At 30.9% G+C, this 26,778-nt stretch overlaps 2 protein-coding genes across 2 annotated transcripts; both read left to right on the forward strand.

The window, feature by feature from the left end:
* The first annotated feature begins 3,706 nt into the window (after positions 1 to 3,706).
* Positions 3,707 to 10,926, forward strand: LOC129874615 (probable dolichyl pyrophosphate Man9GlcNAc2 alpha-1,3-glucosyltransferase). Its single transcript, XM_055949925.1, has 6 exons — positions 3,707 to 4,234; positions 4,337 to 4,520; positions 4,621 to 4,728; positions 6,885 to 7,046; positions 9,933 to 10,185; positions 10,295 to 10,926. Exons 1-6 carry the CDS (start codon positions 3,834 to 3,836, stop codon positions 10,732 to 10,734), a joined length of 1,548 nt encoding a protein of 515 aa, XP_055805900.1. The 5' UTR covers positions 3,707 to 3,833; the 3' UTR covers positions 10,735 to 10,926.
* A 12,739-nt stretch (positions 10,927 to 23,665) lies between these two features.
* Positions 23,666 to 25,926, forward strand: LOC129873501 (3-ketoacyl-CoA synthase 6). Its single transcript, XM_055948611.1, has 2 exons — positions 23,666 to 25,014; positions 25,362 to 25,926. The coding sequence occupies exons 1-2, from the start codon at positions 23,748 to 23,750 to the stop codon at positions 25,583 to 25,585; spliced, it is 1,491 nt and encodes a 496-aa protein (XP_055804586.1). The 5' UTR covers positions 23,666 to 23,747; the 3' UTR covers positions 25,586 to 25,926.
* Positions 25,927 to 26,778: the final 852 nt, after the last annotated feature.

Consider the following 26,778-nt stretch of genomic DNA (forward strand, 5'->3'; position numbering starts at 1 on the left):
GTGACCCGACAGGTCTTTGACAGCACACATTCGAACAATAATATGATGCCACGTAAGGGGAAATTACCGCAGGTTCTCAGACGTATTTATATCTCCGACTTCAGCTTGAAACACGAACATTTGAGTTTTTAAAATTTGAAGACTTTTACGCCTGTTATTTATAAAATGTTTTTAAAATTATGTGTGGAAGTTTTAAAAAATAATTTGAGTCAGTTTTAAAAAGGCACAATATATAAATATACTATTCAAGTGGAATTTATGCCTTTTAATTTTGAATACGCACAAATATGTATTTAAATTTGTATAAAATTAAACAAGTAGATATACGCGTCATTTATGGTATAATGCACGTAAGATGCCACATAGGATATGAAATTATCATGTAGGACGAATATGTTTATTTTTTAAATTTTATATAAATTTAAGTGTCTATTTGTACACACTTATCGATAGAAAATATGTTTGGTGAGAGAATTGTATATCTTTCTTCGACGTCTTCAAGGATATTTATAAATAAGAGAACTAACCGATGAATAGTAGGTCTAGGATGAAGCTTTAATGACTTTTCTCGTTATTACCGTTCTAAATATCCTGCACCATTGAATATGAAAGAGTGGTTTTATTCTTCATTCCTTCTCTTATCATATTTGTATGTTTATAACTTCTGCTTCTTCTAGGTTTTGACTCTTGATTGATGCATGTGGGCTAATCTTCTTTTCTTATGTGTGTTGTGTGATTTATAATTACTTCATTTCTTTATTGATCTCTTCTGATACCCTTTAAGTTCTTTCTTTCCTTGCATGTCATGTGTGATTGTTGCTTCCTTTCTCAATTGGTGAATGTTGTCATCGTGAAAAATAAATTTAGACACTTTAGTATCAAATGAAGCTACTTAATACGTTATTGAATTAGCTTACAATATAATTTGTCGTTATTATGACAAAATATTATCAGATACAATATCTTAAATCATATCATATTTTTAAATTCTTATCAGTACAAAAATTGCTCATAATACAATCATAAATATAATGATAAAAGCTCACTTATTTTAGCAAATAACGTGTATAGTTATGATTAGTAGGAGAAATATTGCTAATTTTTGTGCATTTTTCTTTGTGATTATTAAATTAATTAAATATTTAAATTCGTTTTGGTGGAATGTTCATCTCAATGATTAGACATTTTAACACAAAAAAAAGTATACGAAATTAGAAGTAACATAACATAAATTGCATAAATGGGAGAAAATCACACTGAGTGAAAATCTTATAATATAACAACAACAACAAACCCAGTATAATTTCACCGTGTGGGGTCTGGAAAGGGTAGAGTATATGCAGATCTAACCCCCACCTTGAAAGATAGGGTGGTTGTTTCCGAAATTCTTATAATATCTTCTCTCAAAATAAAATATTATGAATTTTATAGGAAATTGAATAAGATAGATTATCCAGATTAATTTATATGGTATAATAAGATAGAAATATTGATTGTTCATCTTGTATTTGATAGGAAGAATTACATATCAAATTATTATATCATCACTTTTAAATTTCTCATATGAATCCTCTATAAAAGTCAAACAACCTCTCCCCTCAAAATAAAATATTATGAATTTTATGAAAAATTAATAAGATCAATTATTGAGATTAATTTACATAATATAATAGGATAGAAATATTGATTTTTCATTTTGTGTTTTGGTTGAAAGAATTACCTAACAAATTATTATGTCACTTTTAAATTGTTTAGACGCAATCCTCTATAATAGTCAACAATGGAAATTACATAGCAAAATAAAAACAAAAATTTTATGACCGTTGAGTGCATAATCCTGATTGTTTATCCTACATGGAGATATATTAATCTCTTCTCTTGTCCACCATGCGGACTATTAAAATAAAAATTAATTTTTTCTTTGCGTAAACATTAATAAGTATCACGAGTTCTTGTAAAATAAAATTGAATAGTCAAAGATCAATTTCAAATCTCAATTTACATACATATATATATATATATATATATATATATATATATATAATTATTTAATCAATGAATAAAATTAAATATATAAAAAAAACTTACAAGATATAAGCATATGAATTAGAGATGACAATTGACTCGAAATACAATTAAATTCAAGGATGGTCAAGTATGTACCTTTAAAATATAGGAATAAAATTGTAGTTATATAAAGTTATTCAGAGGATAACTCGTAGATAACTCGTAGATAATGACTAACATTTCAAGCCGAATATTGATGATTTATTAAAATTTTTTATTTATGTAAAGTGTTTAATAAGTAAAAAATTAAAAATCATATGAAAAGTAGTAGAGTTGTATAAGTCAGATAGGTGTTGAAGGTTAAAAGATTGATTCATCAGTTATCGATTTCTAGACATACTAAATCATTTTTAAAACGTTAATATATCAATTATTGACTGTCATCAATTTGATTTATTTTTTTCACTGAAAAAGACTTACAGACAAACAACAAATTAATATAATACTCTTGAAAAATCTAAATGGGTATCAAGTAATTTGCATATGAAAATCAAGTTTCATTATACTGAAATCTATCAGTTTAGAATAAGTACTAACAAAACATCATGTTAGCAAAATTAATTGTAAGTAGAAAAAAATAAGTATAAAATTTGATAAATAATTTTAAGCAAGATCTTCAAATTATCTGAAATGAGAAAAAAGGATGAAACACACAAACAAACATTGGACTTACATTTTGAGATTGAGGTCTTTCATTCTCATTCTTCTTATTTTTTTTGAATAACTAATGCTTTTGGACTACATAGTGTTCTAGCAGGTTGCTCTAAGTTTTTGTTTTACTAAATATCTCGTATAAGCTAACTAAATTTTCCTAATACAATGACTTATATGGATCATTTTTACCAAAAGGAACCAACTAATTTTGCAGAATAGTAATCTGAAAAGTAAATTATAATAAATCTTTGAGATTTATCCTCAACTATTATTAAATTATCGATTAATCAATTTTAAAAAAAATCTAAACTATTACAAAATCAAATAATTTCCCAATAAAAATTAAATCTAAACCTTTACTAAGTTATTAAACTAAAAATCCAAATAATTAATAGCATTTTTAAAATTTAAATTATCAATTTTAATTTATTTTTGAACAACCCTAATATGGAGTGCCCTTTTATAAAATACAAGGCAATGTCAAAGATTGTTTGGTTGGTAGAAATTTAATCTTCACATAAAATATAATATTAATTAAAATATTATTTTTTCCACAAATAATATGTGAAAATCTATATTATATTATGAGAAAATAAAATATAAAACAAAACTAATAATGCATAAATTAAAAGCACTAAGATGAAAAAGCCAACCCTTTGTAACTTCTACGTATTTATTTTAAAAGTAAAGTAATTTTTAAAATTATTAAATTCTATATTAATTTTGCAATATATTAAACTAAACTTCTAATAAAATATTATGAGGCCGTTTGAATTGACTTATAATTTATTTTTAATTTTTTTTGAGTGTTTGACTGGCCAATTTAAAGTCATGTGCTTAAAATAAATCCCTAATAAATAGTTGAATTTATTTAAATAAACTTATTTTAAATAGCTTATAAGTCAAATTTTTTTTTTTGATCTGCATCTATTTTTTTTAAGCAGTTTTTAATTTAGACTTCTTTTAACCCCAAATTCAGCCATAGGAGCAGCCCTAATTCCTTTTCGGGTTAATTGAATTCCCCTCCGCCGTGAACTGATTGCGACTCCGCGTCCACCGGAATTGAGTTTCGAGTTCCCATTTTTGTCTCCGGTGAAATTTCTGTGAGTGAAATGGAGAAGAAGACGAAGAGGGCAACGAAGCCAACACGCGACGGTTCCGAATTCAACATCTGGTCTTTTCTGACTCAAAGGGGCACTACATCTTCCTTCATTTGCATCACTCTGTTTGCTATTTTGGTGCGAATTGCAGTATCAGTCCACCCCTATTCAGGCGCCGGAACTCCGCCTAAGTATGGGGATTACGAAGCTCAGCGGCATTGGATGGAGATCACTCTTAATCTCCCTGTTAAAGAATGGTACCGAAATAGCACTGTCAATGATCTGAAATACTGGGGTCTAGATTACCCTCCTCTTACAGCTTATCAGAGCTATATTCATGGCCTTTTCCTCAGATATTTTGATCCACAGTCAGTTGAACTCTACACTTCCCACGGCTACGAGTCTTATATTGGGTATGATGTGGGAGATCGATTTCAAAGTTTTGATATTTTGGGACTAACTACTGGAAGATGAGATGATAAATGAATTTGATCTGTGTTGGTTGTTTGATGCAGAAAATTGTTGATGCGGTGGACAGTATTATTGTCCGATGTCCTAATATTTTTTCCTGCTGTTATTTATTTTATTATTGTATATTACTCCGGTAGTCATGAGGGGTCGAAAAGTGGTAGGCTGTGGCACTTTGCCATGATTTTGTTGAATCCGTGTCTCATCTTGATTGATCATGGTCATTTTCAGGTACTATATCTCTCCTGGTCTGGGATTTGCCTGTTGGATTTGAAGTGTTTTTTCATTGGTTTGAGTGCTTTGGTCTTTGATTCGATTTCTTTGATGACAGTACAATTGTATTAGTTTGGGGCTTACTGTTGCTGCGGTTTCTGCAATCCTATCTGATAGCGACATTGTTGGTTCGATCTTGTTCACTCTTGCTCTTAACCATAAACAGGTACCATTCTTTTTATGTGTATTATATCCCAACTAATAAAGCAAATTTGAACATGTAATTTATACATATTTGTGCTTGGATATACAAATACCAAATTGTGATTGTGCAAGTTAACTTTTCATTTAATGGTGGAAAAACTAAGATATACAATAATATTTTTGTCACAAACATAGTATTTCGTGGCAATCAGTAAGCTTGATTTCTGATTGGTGACTGAATGTCTATGCTAATTTGTATTTGGTGGTATTCCTAATGTCCTAAGAAAAACTGAAGCCAAATTCAAGAGATGAAAAGGATATAATTTCTAAAGAGAGGAAGTAGAGTCATTCTGTAGAGATGAAAAGGAAAGAATTTCTAAAGGGAGGAAGTGGAGTTTATGCCTACATAAGAAATAATCAATGACCAAAGCAGCCTACAGAAAGGGAAAAAAAGTGCAAAGATCTAAGGTTCTACTAGACATGCATGCAAGAGTGTAGTAGATGTGTTGGACCAAAGCCCTTTTTGCCTAGTATGTGCCTCTTCCACCAACACTTTGCCTTCCTCATCTTTGATGCACTTTGCTTGGTCTAGGTCATGGGCCTTCCTCTCACTCACCTTGGCTAGCCTGTACAGCTTCTTGTCCCTGCCTTTGTCCCCAAGTTCTTCATACAAACATCCAAAGCTGCAGTCTGAGCCATTGTAACCACTAACTTTGCCTCCTTTTTGCCTTCTTATACCACTCCCTATTTGTCCTCTTCTCCTCCCCCGTCTTTGTTTTCTTGGCTTCAACTTTACCTTGGACCTCTCTATTCCACCATCAGTCCCCTTTGTGTCCGACAAAGTAGCTCTTCGAAACCCCTAGTATCTCTGTAGTTGCTTCCATAATGCAAGATGCTGTCATGGTCGATATGCTACTTGCTACTCCTCCAAGTCCCCATCGCCCGAAACTTCTCCTCCAACTCCTGAGCTAAACTTACCACTTGATCTTTGGTTGACCATACACAACAATGAGCACTCAACTACTAGTAAAAGGGGAGAAAGTTGACTTTGAGAAACAAGGTGCATCTGCTGCTTAATTAATAGGCAAGCTTGTTTTATATATCCTCAAGATGGCTTGAGTAGGAGCTTTCCCTTTCTCTGCTGTTTGTGCTTGCCTCTCCCTCTTTGAATTAAAAAAGGCAGGGAGTCGGCCAGTCTATTTTTAACAAGGGTAAGCCAATTTGGTAAGTAAGAGTATATAATGTAATTTGTTTTATGAGATCAATTTCTAGAAGGACTAAATTCAGATCCATATAAATGTAGCCTAAACATGATTCACAAAGCTTTTAGGTTCTATTTTTTCATACTACATCTGCTATGTCTTTTATGTTTCTTCTATTTCAATACATTATCATGATGTGAATATATTTATGTGCTTTATTAGTTCATAATATTTTTCTTCTAGGTGTTTGTTAGCATATGTGACAAATTTGAAATCTTGAATGGCTCTCTAGTTTGCTGAAACAAGGATCAAATAAGTTTTGACTAAGAATTGATGATCCACTCCTATGTGATAAATCATGCAAGTCATAATAGGTGCTTAATCACTAAACTTGTCCAATAGTGTCAAATGAAATTAGGGGAAGGTAGTATCCCCTTCACACACATATATATATATACACACACTATATGGCACTCTTTTCATTTTTAATTCATTTCAAAAAGATTGGTACTTTTTTATAATTGAAAATGTCTTACCGTCTCAAAAAAAATTGAAAATGTCTAGTTCTAATATTTCCATTTTACCCTCAATTGACACTTTCTTATAGTAATGTCATATCATATTTAAGACTAGAAGATTCTGAAGGTATTGTTGGTAACTTGGTATGTTGTGCATATTTGGCTTATTTGTAAGTCTTTCTTTTAAACTCTACGCCTAATCAAATATTATCATATAAAATCAAATGAGGGGAACAATAATTACCTGGATTAATATTTAGCTACGTGATTTTCAGTTGATGCTGAGGTTATGATATCTTACTTGAGTAACTTGATGTATGATAAACTTATGCCAATTTTTTGTTATTGTGCTTGACTATCTACTAGATTTACTGGGAGTTACTCTTTAAAGTTATTGGTGTTTTGTCGCTTGCTCCGTTGTATTATCAAGTTTTACTTACAGATCTTGATTTATGCAGATGAGTGCCTATTTTGCACCTGCATTTTTTGGCTATCTCTTTGGAAAATGCTTAAGGCGCCATAATCCTTTTCTTGAGGTCTTGAAATTGGGCTTGGCGGTGTTAGGAACATTCACTGTTCTTTGGTGGCCATATCTTTATTCTTTGGAAGCACCTTTCGAGGTAAAAGAATGTTGCTTTAAATTGCAAGTACATTGAATCATGATTTATGTGCTTTAAGTTACTGGTTCCATTGGTTTGAGAGATGACATCCAATATCCTAAAATCTCCTCAGCTAATAGTTGGAGGACTTACCATCGTTATATATGTTTTTCAAAATACTGTTTCAGGACTCGTGCCAAGGCTTGTCTTGGTGAAGGGCGAGCTGAAATTGCTTGAGATAAATTAAGCTACATTGTGCTGTTTTTGTTTTGTTCAAATGCCTAAGCAAGTAGGATGCCTTTTGAGCCTCAATTTTGCTAAAGATTTAAGGAAAACAGATGATATACTTATGTTAAACTCTTTTTGAGAAATAAACGAAATGAAAAAAGAATTGAGAGAACACATGATTTCTAATGTCTTGCGACATATTTTTATAGGCACATTGTACAACGTATATAGCTATATATATGACGTCAGATATTAACATTACATGACATTAAGTATGATTATTTTACACGTGACTATCTAATAATCATATCATAAACATTTGCTTTATGTTAAAAACGGGGAATGCAAACGAAAGTCGGAATGCCAATATTAGTTTCTAGGTTTATTTGAAATTGGACTTTTCTTTCTAAGATTGATAATTTTAACACCATTTAATTGATTTCTTATAATCTAACAAACATTTTTTGCCCCTATGGTTTTGGTCTAGTGGTGAGAGCGCAACATGTAATGTGTGACTATCTAATAATCATATCATAAACATTTGCTTTATGTTTATGACGTCAGATATTAACATTACATGACATTAAGTGTGATTATTTTACATGTGACTATCTAATAATCATATCATAAACATTTGCTTTATGTTAAAAACGGGGAATGCAAAAGAAAGCCGGAATGCCAATATTAGTTTCTAGGTTTATTTGAAATTGGACTTTTCTTTCTAAGATTGACAATTTTAACACATTTAATTGATTTCTTATAATCTAACAAATATTTTTTGCCCCTATGGTTTTGGTCTAGTGGTGAGAGCGCAACATGTAATGTGTGGATTAAGCGTACGTCACAGATTCAAACTCCGCCACAAACAAAAGTTTGGTATAAGTGGAGAAGGGTAGAGGATCAGGGTCACTATGCATCGAGTTTCGAACTGTGCGCCATGTGCCCTTTGGGATTTCTCAGTTATAATAGAAACAAAATTTAACAAAGATTTTTTTAGCAATGATGTGCATTTACTCATTCTTAATTTTTTTAGTATTGTTTTACTTATTCAGATAGTATGTCATCGTACTAATCTATAAATTTTAAAACTTATGGTTGTCACGCCTCTTTCCTTAGGCATATCCTTGCCAGATAGAGATAAAATGCCATACATTTGCCTGTTAAAGAACGGTTCTACCTTATTTTCTTGATATTGCATATTGCATTTGTAAATCTTGTGCATAGGTGAAGGACAGTTTAGGATATTTCCTATTGGTTACATTAGAGTTTCTTAACGACATACATAAGATATTTTAACAGTTTATATTGTGCTAAATGTCCTTTTTGGTTTTATAAAAAGTGATGTTAGTTTCTCACAGTGGCACTAGAGTGGCAATTACGGAAGTTACCATACTACCCAGAAGGGTTGGGATGAGAATGACTTATGCATGGAGGGGTAATTTCATGGAGGGATTTTCATATAAATCAGAACAATTGATTTCTAGTCGTATCTAATAAATGAATTAGGAAGAATGAGTTAGTGATGAAGGTAAGTATACTTGAAGACATGTGTTCTCATTTACTAGTTCTATAGAAGAATGAGAATGACTGCAAGAGCATATAGTGGGCTTTCTTATATTAGATATATGAGCACCAACCTATTAGTAGTGAGGTACAGGAGGGAAATTCCAATAAGAAGTCAGGCTTCTGCATGGATGATGGGAGATGGTTTGGGTGAATGCGTACACTGGTAAGATGATCATATTCTGGGACTACGGAATTGAGGTTTCCCTTGTCTATGGAATGAGAAATCCTGCTGATTGTTTCTTCCTACTTTGTTTTGGATTTCTCATGAAAGTTCACCTAGTTAGGGAGTTTCTTTGTGTCTGGGTGTAGTTCTTGAGGTCCTCTGGGAGGATTTGGTGGATAACACATGGAAAGAGTAAAGAACTAAAAGTGTAAATTGAGACATAACTGCTGTTATTACTAAGAGCAAACAATGTCTCTGTTGTAACTCGGTAGTTATCCCATTCCATATCCTCTCGACCCACTTAGGTGCTAACCTGTTAGGTCATATCAAAATCAAATGCATAGAAGTCTCAAAGGTCAAGTGAATATACAATTGAAGTCGTTTACCAATTCATTTATTTCTTGACAACGGTGGTACATGCTTAGCTTGTGCACACCTTGACTGTTCCACTGAGTACTTGCTACCTCCTACCAACACAGGTATCGGGGAACTCTCCATCAAGGCTTAGGCAGGTTGAAAGAAATCACTAGCCATTTTGCCTTGGGTGGTTTTTGAACTCTGGCCTTTCATGTTTTTCATCCTACTTTTTTGATTTCTAGGCGGCATCCTTTGGTTCCCCAATTTTTACTATGACCATTAAATAATTTAAACTTCAGGAGTTTTGAGCTATACCTTTTTAGTTTTTAAACATAGTTCGAGAGATTGTTAAAAGTGCTAATTCACCCTCATAATCACAATGGCACGAAAGTTGTAACCTGATTATATTATTTTTTCTAGATGTGTCAGAAACCCTTTACCTTAGCCCCCACCCCTTTTATATTTATGTCTTCTCTTCTAAATGGAAATGGATGACCTGGTTGGGGATTGAGTCTTTGTTCATTTTGTTTGGCAAAGATTTCCATCACAATATGCGAGATTATTAACTCAGTTTCTTTTGATGCTTAATGCAGGTTCTTTCCCGCCTAGCTCCTTTTGAGAGGGGCATATACGAGGATTATGTGGCTAACTTCTGGTGTACCACTTCAGTCATTGTGAAGTGGAAGAGAAGGTTCAGTACTCAAACACTAAGGATTCTTAGTCTTGTTTCAACTGTTTCCACATGTCTGCCCTCAATGCTGCTGCTAATATTGGCACCGAGCAGAAGAAACTTCCTGTTTGGACTGCTCAGCAGTGCCTTATCATTCTACTTCTTCTCATTTCAAGGTACAAAATTCCGATTTGATTCCCTCATCTGGCCATGCATCTCTACTTATGTGATGTGTGTCTCTCATCTCAGTATAGCTCTAATTGATGCTTTTGTGCTGAATTACAGTTCATGAGAAATCTATTCTGCTGCCTCTTCTTCCAGCAAGCTTCTTGGCAATTGATGAGCCTCTCATTTTTCGCTGGCTAACATATTTTGCCTTGCTTTCCATGTTCCCTCTTCTAAGGCGTGATGAATTGATTATTCCATACATTGCTTTAAATGGTCTCTTTGTCCTCCTGTACAATGCACCTGGTCAAAGAGAAGACACAAAGGAGACTCGCTCTCCTTCTACAACTTTAAAATATTTTGTGATCGCCTGCTCTCTTCTTCTGCATATTGTTTACTTGATGGTAACTCCACCAAGGAGGTACCCCTTCCTCTTCGAGGCAGTAATGATGCTCCTCTGCTTCTCTCAGTTCTTTTTTATTTTTATGTACACAAACATGAAACAATGGAAGCTTTTTAAGCTTTCCGGTCAAACAGTTGGAGAAAAGAAAAATGTTTAGTACTTTTGGTGATATTCTTGGAGTACATTTTTGGAAGGGATCATATTTCGTCTTGCCAGAGAATTGGTAAATGAAATTTTTTAGTTTCATTTCCAAATAGGAAAAGATGCATATACTTTCAAGTCCTTGTAACACTTCTGATTTACGTTGTATGGCTGAGCTTAGTAGAACTATTAGGAGAGGACTCTCCCATTTTAGCCCATTTCATGTGGATTTTGATTGGTCTAATCTTAAATTTCATTGTTCTTTGAGTTACCTTTATTTCTTTGACCCCTACCCCTGTTCAACTTCTCTCTCTGATTGCACCACCTTTGTGTAGGTTTGCATGTTATCTACATATCATAAGAAGGCTGGATATCCAATACGTAGTTCTCTTGTTTGTGACGTGGTTAACCATGTTTTCTACATTATGATTGGTGATGAATGTTCTACTTTCAAGGTGATCAGACACTCGGTAGTAGAAAGAAATTAGTAAATGAATACCCCTTAACCAAGTTAAACTTTCCGAATGCATTGATCATATGCCTATAGATAAGCTCGTCTTTCCTTCAATATTTGTGGAGCCTAGACATAAGAACAAATAAAATAGCTAGAATGATGGATATCAAGTTCGTAATTCTTTTCCCCCCTTCTTGACGGGAATTGCCTAAACTCTCTCATTTGCTCTTTCCAAAGCTTTCAATCTCTAGGAAAATTTGTTTACTCTTTGATTTCTATGACCAATTGAGTCTTGTGCTATGGGTTCACATTGATATATATAATACGACATAATAGAGATATACTGCTTTGAAGAATTTGGAACTTAACGATGTTTGGTTTATCCCTCTCACTTTGCACCGGCTAAATTACATTCACCCTTTGCGTTTTTGGTGAAATGATTACAATCACCAGCAAGTGATATTTTTGTCACTTTCTCTCTCTCTCTTTGAGAGAGGGATTCAGTTGGTTTATTTCTGTAGTCGTTGTAGCTGTATATGTGAACATGTGTAGTCCAGTTTGGTTTAGGTCATTTTCGGTTTTATTTCATTCAAAACAGCCATTATCAAATGAGTACCTAATCAATGTTCCCAGCTGTACTTTTAGAAACAAGTTGAAAACTTAGGGGGCTTAAAGAGGAAACTGACTTCAGCTTTTCGTCTTATTCAAACCTTTCAGTTGGGAAGATTGTCTGCACATTCATTATTTCTTCTATTTTTAAATTTATTTTGGGTATATTTTGTATGGAAACGTGCAAAGTGAAACTTATATTTTGACATGATTGTGGGGTCTGGGGTTGTTTGATGTAGCAAAGAAAACGCTGTAGAAGTTGTTTGGATCTTGTTTTAACTCATTTGTACCTTTTTTTAAAAAATAAATAAAAATACAACCAAACCAAAGTATGAAATTCCATAGTAGCATTTACTAATAGTTGTCAATTTATGTAGACTTGCCGAAAGGGTTGACTTGTTTTAGATACCAAATGAACCCCGTGGGATGGTGGTGGGGGTAGGGGCAATAAATATGACTAGCTATTAGCAGAATTATTGAAAGTGATCACATATTTGTGTTGTACAGAAAGGGATATATACTAATAAATAAACAATGACGATCACGTTAAGTGGTTGGGAGTTGGATTCAACTCCAGTAACTCCACTTTTTATTCTTAATTTGATGTGTATTACTTGCAACCTAATTGGCCTTGACATGTCAAATCTTGCAGCTCTACGCCCCACCCCGTCTTTTTCTAAGCAGGAGCGACGAAGATAGAGACGGATTCAGAATTGTAAATAATCACTTTCGAATGCTTCATTGTACACTTTTTACTCTTTATATTACTTAGCTTCTTCCCACCCCAAATATTATTACTATGGATCAGAGGAAGTACTGTTTTTAACGTGAGTGCAATATTAATTACTCTTTTATGCAATTTATACATATTTTAACCTATACATATACTACTATACATTAAAAATATCCTCATGCTGATCATTGATTGTATGTTCCACCCCAAAAGTTGGGGCAAGGCAACAACGACGTTGTGTGTTAAATTTGAGTCACCCTGTTTGGTAGGCATGCATATAGCAGCAACATGCATGCATTTATTGGCCAGCAAAATTTGTTTGTAATTCATTCATTTTCTTTTATGTATATATATGTTATCGTGTATATATATATATATATATATATACATAGCAGTATTTATGTGCCGATATATGCTATTACTGCCATTAAATAGTTGCTTCTACTGGATAGTTTAGTTGCTTTTTTTCTTTCTTTCTTTAGGCCTTTATTGCCGGACCACAACATTTGAGTATTTGTTGTCGTCCAAGTGTACATGCTAAACGTTGATTGGAACTAACAAGTAGCAGAAAACTTGATAGTCGTAACTAAAGTTGCGTATGTGGAAGTGAGGAAAATGACTACATCCAAGGAGTGTTATGTGACGAGACGCATGAAAATTGAAATCTATCCATCCTTTATTAATGTTTTGAGTTTGAGTTCAGAGAATAAAACATCTTTCATTAGAAAGTATGTAAATTAAATCTCGTACAGTAGACCTACTTACATGAATATAAATTAGGCAAGTTAATGAATTTTGAATATCAAACGTTTATATAGTAAAAAAAGAGAAACAATATAGTGATAGGCTTTTGGTATAGACTATTTCAAGAAGTTGGTATTTAGTAGTTGATTTTGGCTAGAATTGAAAGGAAAATAAAGATGACATCCAAGCAAGAATTAGGAAATGGGATAAAGTTATTTACACTTTAAAATGGCAACCGATATGAAATTTTAACTTTTTGGATTAATAAAATATATTTGCGGTGTTGTAGAAGATAGTACGATTTGGCTTCAACTTTCTAAAAAGGTTTCTCAAAGTAGAGGAACACAAAAAAGAAAAGATCAAATAAAATATTTCAGCGTAATGACAAAATTAATTAATTATGTGAACTCCTTTAGTTAAATAATTCTACTTTTTCTTGTTACTATAATTAAAGGTATGTTTGGTCACGAGAAAGTGTTTTAGATTTTTTTATGTTCACCTAATCAAAAATTTTGAAAAATATTTTTTTTAAAACACAATTTTTTTTTTAAAAAAAATAATAAAGTTTTAGAAGTAATATTCCACATTGATTGTGCTCTTCTGATCACCCTCCAACACTTATCTTCACCCCTACACACCAATCACCATGGTGTTTTAGAATAACCTCCATCCTCACTCCTATTTCTCATAGTATTTATCTAGATTATATACAAATATTTTTAGAATAATGTGTTTTGCTTATATATCAAATGCAAATAAATAAATAAATAACCTACTCAATTTCCATGATAAATATTCCTTCCTATCGAACACACCCTACGTATACAACAACAACACATACCTAATATACCTAATGTTATCAATATAATTTCTTTTTTCTTTTATAGAGAATAATTATTTAGCTTTATACTTTTCTAGTAGAGTATAGTAGTAACTAGAATTGGTCCCGGTATGGGTAGCTAAATTAAATGGTGAATACGGGGTAGTAATTAGTATTGATGGTTCAAATTCTAATCATGCATGGTTGATAGAGACTCCTAATTAACCCATGGTCTCTTTATACTGACAAAATGGACTTAATTTTCAGTGAGGTTTTTACGTATATATATATAGTCGATAAAGTCATGACTAATTTTAATTAACGTAGCTCTCAAATTTGACTAGTACCCTTAAGATTGGACACGTGACAGTATGTAATAGTTAAAAACCACAAGAAAAAGTTTAACTCCTTAAGCAAGAAATTAATTAAGGGCTATAATTTAATCATGGATTATCAGGTTTCGTCTAATCAAATATGTTCTCCACATATATATACACTTTCTTGGGCAAGAATGTTTAATGAGTAATCGACCTAGTACTATTGTAATTAATTTACGCAACTAATTAAGTGATGTTCAAGTGGATATGCACCTTTCAGCACACCAAATCTAAATTGTGAAGGATTTAACCTTTATCACGTTAAATATTTTGTGATCGATTAATAAAATCTGTCTAACATTTCGTTATAAATTTATCATAAATATTTGTAACAGAGTCATTATTTTCACATTTTTTTTTACGGAAAAGGGCCAAAATTATCCTTCAACTATTCTAAATAGAACACATATACCTTTATACTATATTCTGGCTCAAAAATACCTTTTTCCGTCATACTATTGGCTCACTTCTACCCCTCCATTTGACGGGATGAAATGTGACATCCAATGTGTATTAATTTACGCCACATAGGATCTCCGCATAAGCACCCCACCCCATCAATTAAAAGATCCAAACTTGTTTTAAATTATCTTTATTTTCTAAATTTCTTTTATAAAAGTTTTTTTAAAAAAATTCTTACTTCATCTTCCCCCTCCCCCTTCAAATAATAATTTAGATATTATTTTTATATATATATTTTTTTAAAACTCTACCCCACCACACCTAATCTTCCGCTTTCAATTTTTTTTCTCGTTTTGTGTTAGATATATACACATGAATGAGAAAAATAACTTTAAAAAAAAACCTTTTTTAAAAAATAATTTCATTTTAAAAAAATAATTTCATTTTTTTAAAAAATAATTTCTTTTGTTGGGGATAGAAATACTTTAGTTTTAAATTTTAACTAATATTAATAGTTTATTTAATTTTTATCAATATAGAATATTTTAGCCATGTGGCAAAAAAAATTCAAAAAATAGAGAGAGTAAAGAGAGTATATTACACACACCACCTAAATGTGTTTCTCAAATTGAAAAATAATAATTTAGGTATAAAACTCACACTCCCAATAATTTAGGTGTGTTTTTGACACTTATCTCTTTATATTATTAATAGTAGTAATAGTAACTTTTTCTCTTTAAGTTATATGCACCTTTTTTTGTAACTTCATCAGAGAGATTATCTTTACTTATTATAATAAGTATTTAACTTATTTATTTTTATGAACAAATTTTATATTTTAAGAAGGCTTATCTATAAATATTTTTGCCTAACCTACCAATGAATGTAAAACTTTTATTGTTGTGCTAGTATAACTTAAACTCTTTTTTTTTGGCCTTTATCTTCCTATCTTGAGGTTTCGTTAGTTTAAAGTGAAAGAGACAATTTGAGAAGATTGCTCAATATTTTCTGGAAACCTAACAATTAGACCAATATGCATATCTTCTAGAAGCTGATAAAACAAAATTCTGAAGAAAAAAATTAGCAACGACAAAAAAACACGGATTTTTTTTAGCAACTTGTGTTTATTCTTGAATAAAAGGGAGAAGAAAGTTGATGAATTAATTATAAGGATAAGGAATTTAATAATTCTGACTTGAATATTGATGGGAATAATTGATTAGGGTTGGCGATCAGTAACTAGCGCATTCAAGTTTCACAACAGATATATACGCACGCAAGTAAAAAAAAAAGAAGAAACATATATTGTAATTAATTCAATTTGTACCAACCTAAATATTATAACTTTCATTCGTTTCAATCATCTGTTGTGGTTTTTAAAAATAGCTATCTTAAATAATTTGTTATTTTAAAAGTATAAAATAAAATTAATTATTCTTTTTTTCTATTTACCTTTTACAGTAATTATTTTGAAGACTATAAACACTTTAATTATGAGGTGATGACACATATAACTAAAGTAAATATTCAATGAAGATAAATTATATCTTAAGACATAAATAAGGGTAAGATAGTTATCCCTCCGTTCAGTTTTACTTTTTCACTATTTCAAAAATAAATTTTCACTTTTATTTGTTATTTTTAACATATCAAGAAAAAGACATAAATTTTCTATAGACCTAATACTTATAACATCAATTAATATGGACAATATGGTTAAATCTTCATATTGACAATTATTTCTTAAAGAGCATGCAAAATTTAAAATGAACTAGTAAAAGTGAACAAAGAAAATATTTTTTAAGAGACATGTAAAAGAGAATCATGACTGCAGATAATTTGTAACGAGAGTGATCAGTAATTAGCTTTTTTTGGATTTTTCTTTCGGTATTTGGTACCAACATTGGAGCCCGACTAAATCTGAATTCGCATCGAAAAGTTTCACGTTGAAAATAAAACACTCCCTAACAAAGATGACTTTATATCCAAAAAACTCAAATTCAAAACTTCTAATTAAAAATAAAAAAATATTTAACACTCCACCACCACCATTGCTATTCAGTAATTAGCTTCTCAGCGCTGAGACAAATTATGCATCATAAATATTCCACAAGTCAATGGTAGAGAGTTGGTGGACTTGTTCATAACTTATTCACAGCACAGAACTATTTACCACTTGTACGAAAGTTGTTGGTCATAATAATTACTAGTATAACAATGGAAGACATTTTTTTTCTTTTGTGAATTTATTTAAGTTTCAACTTCGTAATTAGCTTTTTAAGCAAGTAATTATTTTAATCCAAAAACCATATTATCAAAAAAAAAATATTATCATTTTGGTATTGATAAATGATAAGTGTTTTAAGTAGAAATATATCGTTGTCAGTGAATATTATCTAGTCATATGGCCAGCTTTATATGGTCCAATCTTTGCAATTTGAAGCTTTATCAGAACAAATACAGAAATAGGAATATATATATCACATCAGAAAAACTATTGTGCGACCATATAGAGTCATTAGGACTAGGAAATTCAACATGGTCATTAAATGGCCACTTAATTAGTCATCTCTATACAATTTTTTCTCTAATTCTTTATTTTGATTCAGTGGTTCAAATCTGTATATACGTTTATAAATTTAACCAAACAATGTAGAAAGAAATAAAAAAAAATAGCTGAGGAAGGTTTGGGAGGTGGGGGGGTTTCGCTAACAAAATTTTCTTATGATTCTTTGCGGTTAATTTCAAATTCATGTTTAGTTTTATCTTTTTAAAAATAATTTAGTACTCCCTCCGTTCCTATTTATTTGTCAATTTTGACAAATCAAGAAAGGACAAATTTTTTCTTCCTATTATACCCTCAATTTATTAACATTGAGTTAATATCTTTGAAAAATATAATAAGTAAATATTTAAAACTCTATCAATCAATAAGGATAAAATGGTAAACTCACTCTATCAATCATTGTTTTCTTAATAGGTGTGTCAAGTCAAAAATTGACAAGTAAGAGAGTAGATCGAAGTAAGAGTTAATATCTCAAAAAGTTACTCAACTTTAAAAATTTATCTAGCAAAATAATTAAATTTTATTTTGTATCAATTAAATTGCTGAACTAAATTTATCATTAAATTTTTTTGACATCATGACAAAATAAATTATTTTTGTACTATGTTCATAATTAAAATAATAAACAATAAATGGTTCAAAATTATTACTTCATTTTAAAATAATATAAAACTCAGAATAAAATATAAATTCATATATGACGCATTCATTTTTACATATTATCAATAAAATATTATTTCATAATCGGGTTAATTAATATCTGACATATATTATAATAGACAATCCAATTAGATTGTATGCAAACTGCAATTGGAAACGAGAAATTAAAAGCTCAACCAGAAGCAAACAGTTGGACGAAATCAAAACAGGGATACAACTTCTGCTTCCGTCAATAATATAAATTTAGTTAAATGGTGCCTGTAAAGTCAAAAGTATGATATAAGCCTTCCAAGCAGTCCGTCATGACCAGAGAATTAATCAAGTCTATTATTTCGGAAGAGAACTAAATTTCACGAGTTGAAGAAGCATGTTATAATCTACGTAAATTATTTGAAATCAACAAAAAAATTCTCCCATTATAATTTAGTTCAAAAATATTTTTGTCGTCAATATTTTAGTCTAGAAATGTCATTGATATTGATAGTCTGGTCCAAAAATAACTCTATTATTACAAAATGGGTCAAAAATCCTATTTTCCGAAAAAATATATTGTTTTTCAAAAACCAAACAAATCTTGTTCCTTATAAAAATATTACTTTTAAGGAACTCTATTCTTATTCTCTTTCTTTTTAAACCACTTTAAGTAATAAAAATGTAAGAAATTATTTTTTTCTTTTTAATCTCATTTTATCAATTAAATAGAATAATTTCATGTACTCTAAATTTTGACGGATAATATATCATCATTAATTTTTATTCAAATAACGATAAAAAATAATTATAATAAAATAAGAATTATTTTTGTTTTTTCAATTTTTTTCTAATTGAAGGAGAATAAAAATTTGCTAACAAGAAATATTATTAGAAAAAATGTGTTCAAAAAGAAAATAAACAATATACTTATTTGAAAAAGGGCATTTTTAATCCATTAAATAACAATAAGGATATTTCTGGACCAAAGTATTGATGGTAAGGACATTTTTGGACCAAACTATAAACGGAAGACATTTTTTATTCATTTCAAATAATTTAATGACATTTTTGACCCATTTCCATATAATATATATGTCAAACATTAATTAAGTTGGTTTTGAGAAAATATTTTATTGATGATGTATAAAAATGAACAATGTTATACATAAATTTATCTTTTATCTTGAATTTTCTATTTTTTTATAATAAAGTTGTAATTTTTGAGTCATTTGTTTATTATTTTTATCATGAAAATGACATAAGAAATAATTTATTTTATCATGTCAAATTTGTTTTAATGATAAATTTAATTAAAGTGATTTTATTGATACAAAGGTCTAAGTTAAGTGATATTTTTGATATAAAATAAAGTTGAGAAAATAGCCAAATAACGATGAAGGTAGAAGAGAATGTTGTAGCCATGGATGGTATCCTCCTCTTTGATTTGCAAAAGCTTCACAAAAAACAGAAAGAAAGAGGAATGGAAAAGGAAGGAGAAAAAGAGAAAATATAAATATAAAAGAAAAAGAATAAAAAAAATTATTTATTTTTTTATATATATAAAAGGTAATATTGTGTGGCTGGCAGGGCGAGTGTAAATCACTGCCTAATATAAACTTGGGTGTGAGTATGTAAGGGGTATATATTTCACTTTTAAAAGGTTTAGGAGATGATAGGACGAATCCCTGTAAAGTATAAGTGTGTAGCTAAAAATTCGGAAATAAATTGGAGGATTATTTGGCTATTTTCTCAATAAAGTTCAATGACTTTGCTAAATAAATTTCAAAAATTAAATGACCTTTTAAGATATTAATCCTCGGAGTAACAAGGTGGATTTGTGTTTTTACATATTCATAGTTGACTCATTTTATCGATGTAAGAATTGAGATGGATTTGATATATAGTACTTATCTAAATAATTGAAGCATAGAGTTGTACCGGAAAAGGAAGGAACAAAAAGAAACGTCCGATCAGCACTTTATTAGAGTTTAGGTAATTTATTTGGCTAAATTTTGAAGAGCAAATTAAAGTAATGAAATTGCTCAATTATATCTTTCAATAATGTTAACTAAGTACTTATTTTCCTTGTAACTTCTTTATCTGATACATACACGTGTCACATAAGCATATGCGCCACTAATATTTGACCTAAAAAATACTTTATAGATGGTGCATTAAGTAATGAGGAGCTACTTTTAAACCAAATAATTACTCAAATGACGTCCAAAATAGATTCATGATATCCACCACAAAAGTACTACTCCCTCTCTTTAAAAAAAATAAAATGACCTCCTTTCTTTTTATTCTGTTTTAAAAAAAATGATCTTTCTTTTTATAAAATTTTAATTTTAATTTTTCATGTGGCATATTTAAGATCACAAGATTAAAAGATATTTTGATATATTTGACATAATTTTAATTTAGGACCACAAGATAAAAAATCTTCTTTATTTTTTTAAACTCCATGTTAAGTCAAATTAGATCTTTTTTTTTAAACGGAGAAAGTAATTACTAATAAAAGCAAAACAAAGTTTAAAAGAAATAATAACAATTAATATATATATTACCAAGCATCTAAGTTTTATTTTTGTACCATGGGAACTATATGCTCCAACAACAATTAATTGTAACAAATCATTGCATTTTTGCAACAAAAAAAAAGGTCGATATTATATTGTTAGCTCACTAGATTAATGGCTAGCTGTGGAAACTTTAATATTGGAAAGTAGTGGCCACAACCCCAACTTACAACTACCCCAACTGTCTACATTTTGCTTCAATCTATAATTAACGTAATATGTCAATATCAAAACCTTGACACATATCTTGGTCTTATTTGAGGGGTAAAATGCTTTTAATATCAATTTTTAATAGGAAAGTAACTTAACACTTTGTCCTCCAAAATACTGAAAATTCAACAAACTAAGTATATATTTTTCTCAATCCTTTTGTTCTATTTTTTGGACCGTATTCAGAAAATCAGCAAGATTTTTTTAACTATAAATTTTCTAATCTTTAAGGATTACCTATTCAACAGTGAAAAATAAAATAAAAAAATAAAAATACAGTACGTAAAAAACATACCAGATCATGTATGGTGGTGCATGTCTGGAATTTCTAAAGCTATTGAATAAGTTGATAATTAGAGAGTTAATGCTATATATGGGCCATCAATTTGTGGAAAGCATCGACATATTCATTCTTGTATTTTTTTTAATGTTTTCGCTTATAGCAAGGGGTAACAAAATTAGCACAAAAAATATGACCCGTTTAAGTTTGGGTTGGTTATTAACCCGCTTATTTATTAATTCAATCTATAAAATTTTGGGTTGATATAAAATAAACAAAGTAAAGAGAAAAAAAATAGTTAGGTACTAAAAAATACATAAAAGAACAAGGGAAAACAACACAAAATGGACCCTTTAAACAAATAATTTACCACTCCATACCCCTTCCCTAAATAATTTCTTTATATACCTCTTCGGCCAAACTAATTACCCCTGTACCCCTTTAATTATTTTTAAATTTGTGTGCTGACGTCATGCTGACATCAGCATCCACCCTACATGATGCTAATAGGGTATCATATACCGATGGAGTATCACAGAGGATTAAACTTAGTTCTATATGATACCGATATGATATCAACTTACCGACGACGTATCACAAAGAGTATATTTACTATTTAGTTTAATAAATAAGATTGTGATTTTAATAATTTTCTCTTAATAATTTTATTATTATTTCTTAAAAAAAAAGTTCAATCCTATATGATACCGATAATGTATCAATATATTTTTATGGTATCATTGATGAATTTAAAAGTGTCTCATTAAAGATTTTCAATATCATTATAATATACTAATATATTGTGGTAGTGTCATTCATGTAATTTGGAATGACTTAGGAAAACCTTTATCATACTATCACGTATATACCGTGCTATTATTTATGATATTATGTGATGGCATCATTGATATTCACATACTGCGATGGTATCGTACATGATTTGAGGAGTGTTACTGATTATATAAAACGATCTTTAATGATACCATGCCAGTATATGATAGTTTCATGGAGATGTAACTGAAGGATTGAAATAGACATCAATGATACTATGACACTATATAGATATATTGTGGTGGTATCATTAAAGACTGAAGTAGCTTCAATGATACCATGTCAGTATATTGATACTGTGATGGTATCTTGCTCGCGAATCTCATGCTTTGAGGGGTATGAATTGAAAAGGGATATTTATTTGTAATTATTTTGCTTTTATGGGGCATGAGCTTAGTTTTTCCAAAAAACAACGAAAAAACTAAAATTGAGTTTGGGTTATGACCCGCTTTTAGCACATTTCAGTTAAATATCTTTTGGACGGGTTAGTAGCCCATTCAGTTACGTATCTTTTGGGCAAATTAATAACATGTTCATTAATTAACTTAGCTCACTATAGATCAATTCAAATTCAGTCTAACTCACCTATTCGACACCTCTACAACTTTTAGTCTACCGGAGACACGAGTATTTTATTTTATAAAAAAGTCCAAAAAAGAAAAAGGTTGAAGTTAGAGCATCTAACCTTGAAATACAAGATTATGAATATGATTGTGCTTCATTCCTTCAGCCTGGAGCCTTATCTTTCCATTAATAGAATATATTATATATTAAAAAAGTAAAACTACTCCCGGCCAAATTATCCATGCATTATTATTATTTTTAATCTTCTTTCTTGAGTTACTTAAAGCCAATTTCCAAAAAAAAACAAAAACTTTAAAGCCAAAAATCACTAAAAATAAGGCAATCCAAACCTCCACTAGTCCTGTGGTCTTGGATTGTTTTCACTTAAAAATAATCACAAGCACATCTCCCTTCTATTTGCTGCTTCAAAATATCGATGGAGTACTACTCTTAAAGAATGACTGATCAATATATATGATAAAAATTGAGTCATTAAAGCTAGGTGTTCAGAGGTTCGTATAATAATTAATTACTATTTTTTCCATTTATTTTATCCAGTCTTTTAAGATTCTTGCACACTCTTCCAAAGAGACACTCTATAGTCTTTGATCATAAGAGTACTTGTCTAAACTACGTACATGTTATCTCCTTGAACTTAATTGACACTACACTAATTCAAACAAATATTCTACTCTCAAAATCAATAATTATTCTACTCTCAAAATCAAACATAACGTGTAAAGTTCATCATCATATCCAAATGTAATTTTTTATCCTCAGTACCAAATAAGTTTGATTAATTTTCATTCTTAAAGATGATATATCGATCAAATACTCTAGTAGCAGTTGAAACTTGAAACACAAACCTTTCTTTAATCAATTACACGCGATAGAGTAAACTTTTGGTCCATAATGTGTAGTTTTACCAATTTTAACAATATATTACGAAAATGACGAATATTATTTCTTTAGAAGGAAAAAAAAAAGGACCCATTGAATGTTGATAAATCAGAAGACAAATGAAAAAATTCCAGCTAAGAGGAAGTTGTGTGACATGATATTTGTTCATTAATTCCTCTCATCTGCCCCTCCATTCATTTAATTTCTTTGCCCCTCTCATTTTACTCTTTAAATTCTCACCAATCTTCCCTTTTCTTTTGTCTTAGATACAATCAAACAATTTCCCTCCTTTCTTTCCCCTCGACTTCAATTTTTTTATTTGTGAAAATGGCAGAACCAATCCCAAATTTGTCCAACTCTGTTAAGCTGAAATATGTGAAACTTGGTTATCAATACCTTGTTAATAATTTTCTTACTTTCTTGATTGTTCCCATAATGGCTGGTCTGATTATTCAGGTACTAAAATTAGGCCCTGAAGAAATTCAAAGTATTTGGAATTCACTCCAGTTTGATATCCTCCAAATCCTTTGCTCTTCTTTCCTCATCATTTTCATAGGAACGGTTTACTTCATGTCAAAACCAAGATCCATTTACTTAGTAGATTTCTCATGTTACAAGGCCCCTGTTACCTGCAGAGTACCCTTTTCAACTTTCATGGAACATTCACGTTTAATCTTGAAAGACAATCCCAAAAGTGTAGAATTCCAAATGCGAATTCTTGAAAGGTCAGGTCTTGGTGAAGAAACATGTTTACCTCCAGCAATTCATTACATCCCACCAACACCAACAATGGAAACTGCTAGAAATGAAGCTGAAGTTGTCATATTTTCTGCTATTGATGACTTGATGAAGAAAACAGGGCTTAAGCCTAAAGATATCGATATTCTGATCGTTAACTGCAGCTTGTTTTCTCCAACTCCATCTTTATCTGCTATGGTTGTCAACAAGTACAAGTTGAGAAGTAACATAAAAAGTTACAATCTTTCTGGTATGGGATGTAGTGCTGGTTTAATTTCAATTGATTTGGCTAGGGACCTTCTTCAAGTGCTACCAAATTCTTGTGCTTTAGTTGTAAGTACTGAAATTATTACTCCTAATTATTACCAAGGCTCAGAGAGAGCAATGTTACTTCCAAATTGTTTGTTTAGAATGGGTGGTGCTGCTATACTTTTGTCTAACAAGAGAAAAGACAGTAGAAGAGCAAAGTACAGATTAATGCATGTAGTGAGAACACATAAAGGTGCTGATGATAAGGCATTTAAATGTGTGTTTCAACAAGAAGATCCACAAGGAAAAGTTGGTATTAATCTTTCCAAAGATCTTATGGTTATAGCAGGGGAAGCTTTGAAATCCAATATTACCACTATTGGTCCTTTGGTTCTTCCAGCCTCTGAGCAACTTCTTTTCTTGTTCACTCTTATTGGAAGGAAGATTTTCAATCCCAAATGGAAAGCTTATATTCCTGATTTCAAACAAGCATTTGAACATTTTTGCATCCATGCTGGTGGAAGAGCTGTTATTGATGAGCTTCAGAAGAATCTACAGTTATCTGCTGAACATGTTGAGGCTTCAAGAATGACTCTCCACAAATTTGGTAACCACACATTTAACTATTTACTTTATTATATTATGTTTCAACACGTACCTTCACAAGTATGTCATGAGTATATTGGTTCTAGATACTAAAAAAGACAACTTACTAAATTTATGATGACAACTTACTAAATTTATGATGGATGTAGATTTTTAAACACAAATATAGTATGTGGGCTAAAGTTACTGGATTGTATCAAATCTACAACTGTAACTCTACTTCCTGTGCATCTTTTCTCACTGGCCAATGAACACAACTGTGTGACTACCTCCTCATTAAAACGTTTGTTTAATCTGTTAGATTTTGAGCGATATATTTAATTATTTAATTCTATTATGTTTGAACAGGTAACACATCATCGTCTTCACTCTGGTATGAGATGAGTTACATCGAGGCGAAAGGAAGGATGAGAAAAGGTGACAGAATATGGCAAATAGCATTTGGAAGTGGATTCAAGTGTAACAGTGCAGTTTGGAAGTGTAACCGCACAATCAAGACACCAACTGATGGACCATGGGATGATTGCATTGATAGGTACCCAGTGTTCATCCCAGAGATTGTGAAGCTCTAACAATTTTACCCTACACCTTTTGATTCCCAAGCTCTAGATTCAAAAAAAAAATAATAAAAAAAAGGATATTAGGGGTGTTGTTAAAATTGAGCAAGTTCTTTGTTAATTAAACTTCATTAGAAATTAAATGTGTGAGTTCTCAACCACATGGATGAATAGTTTAATGTGCTCATCGACTGAACCTGAGATGTGGATCGTCATCAGTTTTCTTCTTTCTCGACAGCTGGAAAATGGTAGTTGGTCAAATGTCTGCAACACATATACCATTTGCTTTTAGTTGTTAGGGGTATTAATTACTGTACGTTCGGATAAGTTGTATAATTATTTATTTTTCTCAGCTACTACGAATTTACATCATGTACTCTACCCCTCCTTTATAGATCAACAGTTATAAATGATGAATCCTATACACGAAAATAGAAAGATAACTGTTTAATTTATTGAAAGTCGTGGCCTTCTGCATTCTCAAAATTAATTAGTCTTTTATACCAGTAAATTATTGTTCATGCAAGCTAGCACTATATAGTTAAATCAATTTTAACTTCAATGATTTCAGTTGAATCTATCGTCAAAGATGCATCGCAATAGTAGGGGCGAATGTATTAGCTGGCAGCTAATTGACCATTGTTTCCTCCTTGCGCTACCATGTACTAGCATAGTGCAGTACGTAATAAATACGAACTATAATTAATAGGTACGTTTTTATTATATATAAGAGAACGTAATAAATACGAGTTACGTGGTGGCACGACCACGACGTAGCTCTACTTGATTTCCATTAAACCAATACTCCCAAAAGTGGTGATTGGCCGGGTAATTAACAAGTAGCTAGGCCAGGTGCAGGTAAAAGTGCATTGTACTGTTTTAATTGATGAATCGATCTATTTATGAAAGAACAACTAGAAGCTGCTTAATTAGTTGCTAAATTAAGTTTTCGCGTTATATATGATGTTATTCCGATGATATTTTTATGAAGCATGGTGTTTCTGAATATAATATATGTTCATAATGTGGAAAAACACTTTCGATTGGTATAGTGTATTAGAAGAATTAATGTGTGCATTAGTTTTGTGTATTAGTAGTACTTTATTTGGTACACTTTTTTAACCTATGTGTAACTAATGCTTGCATACTAATACACTCTATTTGTATTGACGAGTATATTACTAATACATAGACATTCACGGTAATAG

Source organism: Solanum dulcamara, chromosome 11, assembly GCF_947179165.1.
Source record: "Solanum dulcamara chromosome 11, daSolDulc1.2, whole genome shotgun sequence".
NCBI classification, from domain to species: domain Eukaryota; kingdom Viridiplantae; phylum Streptophyta; class Magnoliopsida; order Solanales; family Solanaceae; genus Solanum; species Solanum dulcamara.